Below are 1,064 nucleotides of genomic sequence, written 5' to 3' on the forward strand. Positions count from 1 at the left end.
ATATATATATATATATATATATATATATATATATATATATATATATATACATATATGTACAGGGTGTCCCAAAACTACCGGATGTCATTTTAATAGTAGATTCTTTAAAACATTTTAAAGCGAAAACTTTCATATAAAAATATCGAAGCTATAATAGTGTGGCGTCTTAGAGAGCGAGACTCCACGCAAGGTGCATCGCTCCTATTTAAAAGGACGTTTTCGGAGCGCACCTTACGCACCGTCCTTCCAGGAACCGCGAGGCTCGCGACGCGTTTCTGAGAAACGCGGCGGGGCAGCGATAAGCGCGAGCCCGCGATGAATTCGCGGAAACGCGGAACCTGCACCGAATTCGGAGAATCGCGAGCCTCGCGATTTTCGAAGAAATTTAAAGCTCACCGATAGTAAACACCATGAAAGAACCAAAGTATAAATAGCGGACGAAATCGCAAGAAGAGCAGACTCCGCTCTCGACCTCGACCGAGGAACGATCTAGAGAGATCAAGCAATACAGAGCAATAAGGCAACTGGGAGCCAACTCTCCTCCAAGGAGAAAACTACCGTGCCGTACGAGTCCTGGGTAGGCATCCTGAAGCCCGACAAGAGACAGCCTCAGGGCGAGGCTCGAAATATAGCCCGACTACAGCTCCGCGAACGATATCGCAAGTTGTTCGGGACCGATAGCGAGGAAGATGCGGCCAAGGAACCAATAGGACCAGAACACAACTCGCCGGTTTCCTCCTGGTCCTCCCTGCCGACGACGCCCTCTCCGACGCGGCTACCCCGAACACCGTCACCACGGAAGCGACCACGCACCGGGGTACCACCCAGACGGCCCTCGTTGACAAGGGACGACGGCCCGAGAGGAGAACTCGTAGAGACGCTCCATCCATGGAGGCTGATACCTTTGCGCCTCTCTCCAGTTAGGCGCACCCGACCTCCGCTGGAGAAACTCATAACCTGGGACGTGAGAGCCTGCCGACCGCTCTCACCCCGGTATTCGTCTCCACTCGAGAAGGTGTCATCACCGGCCCAGGCTCACCGGGCAACGCAGACGTCGCCAAGGA

The 1,064-nt window shown here is 52.5% G+C and overlaps 1 protein-coding gene across 1 annotated transcript in view; it reads left to right on the forward strand.

Annotated features, from left to right (window-relative positions):
- The window catches only part of LOC116846732 (proteoglycan 4-like), a 5,259-nt gene that overhangs the window by 2,273 nt on the left and 1,922 nt on the right, over positions 1-1,064 (forward strand). Inside the window, exon 2 of the mRNA XM_032820952.1 lies at positions 494-964. Within this exon, the coding sequence (XP_032676843.1) occupies positions 494-964 (471 nt within the window). The remainder of the gene's footprint in view (positions 1-493; positions 965-1,064) is intronic.

Source organism: Odontomachus brunneus, unplaced genomic scaffold (genome assembly GCF_010583005.1).
Source record: "Odontomachus brunneus isolate Ranch 3 - 2012 unplaced genomic scaffold, Obru_v1 Obru_scaffold_068, whole genome shotgun sequence".
Taxonomy (NCBI): Eukaryota; Metazoa; Arthropoda; class Insecta; order Hymenoptera; family Formicidae; genus Odontomachus; species Odontomachus brunneus.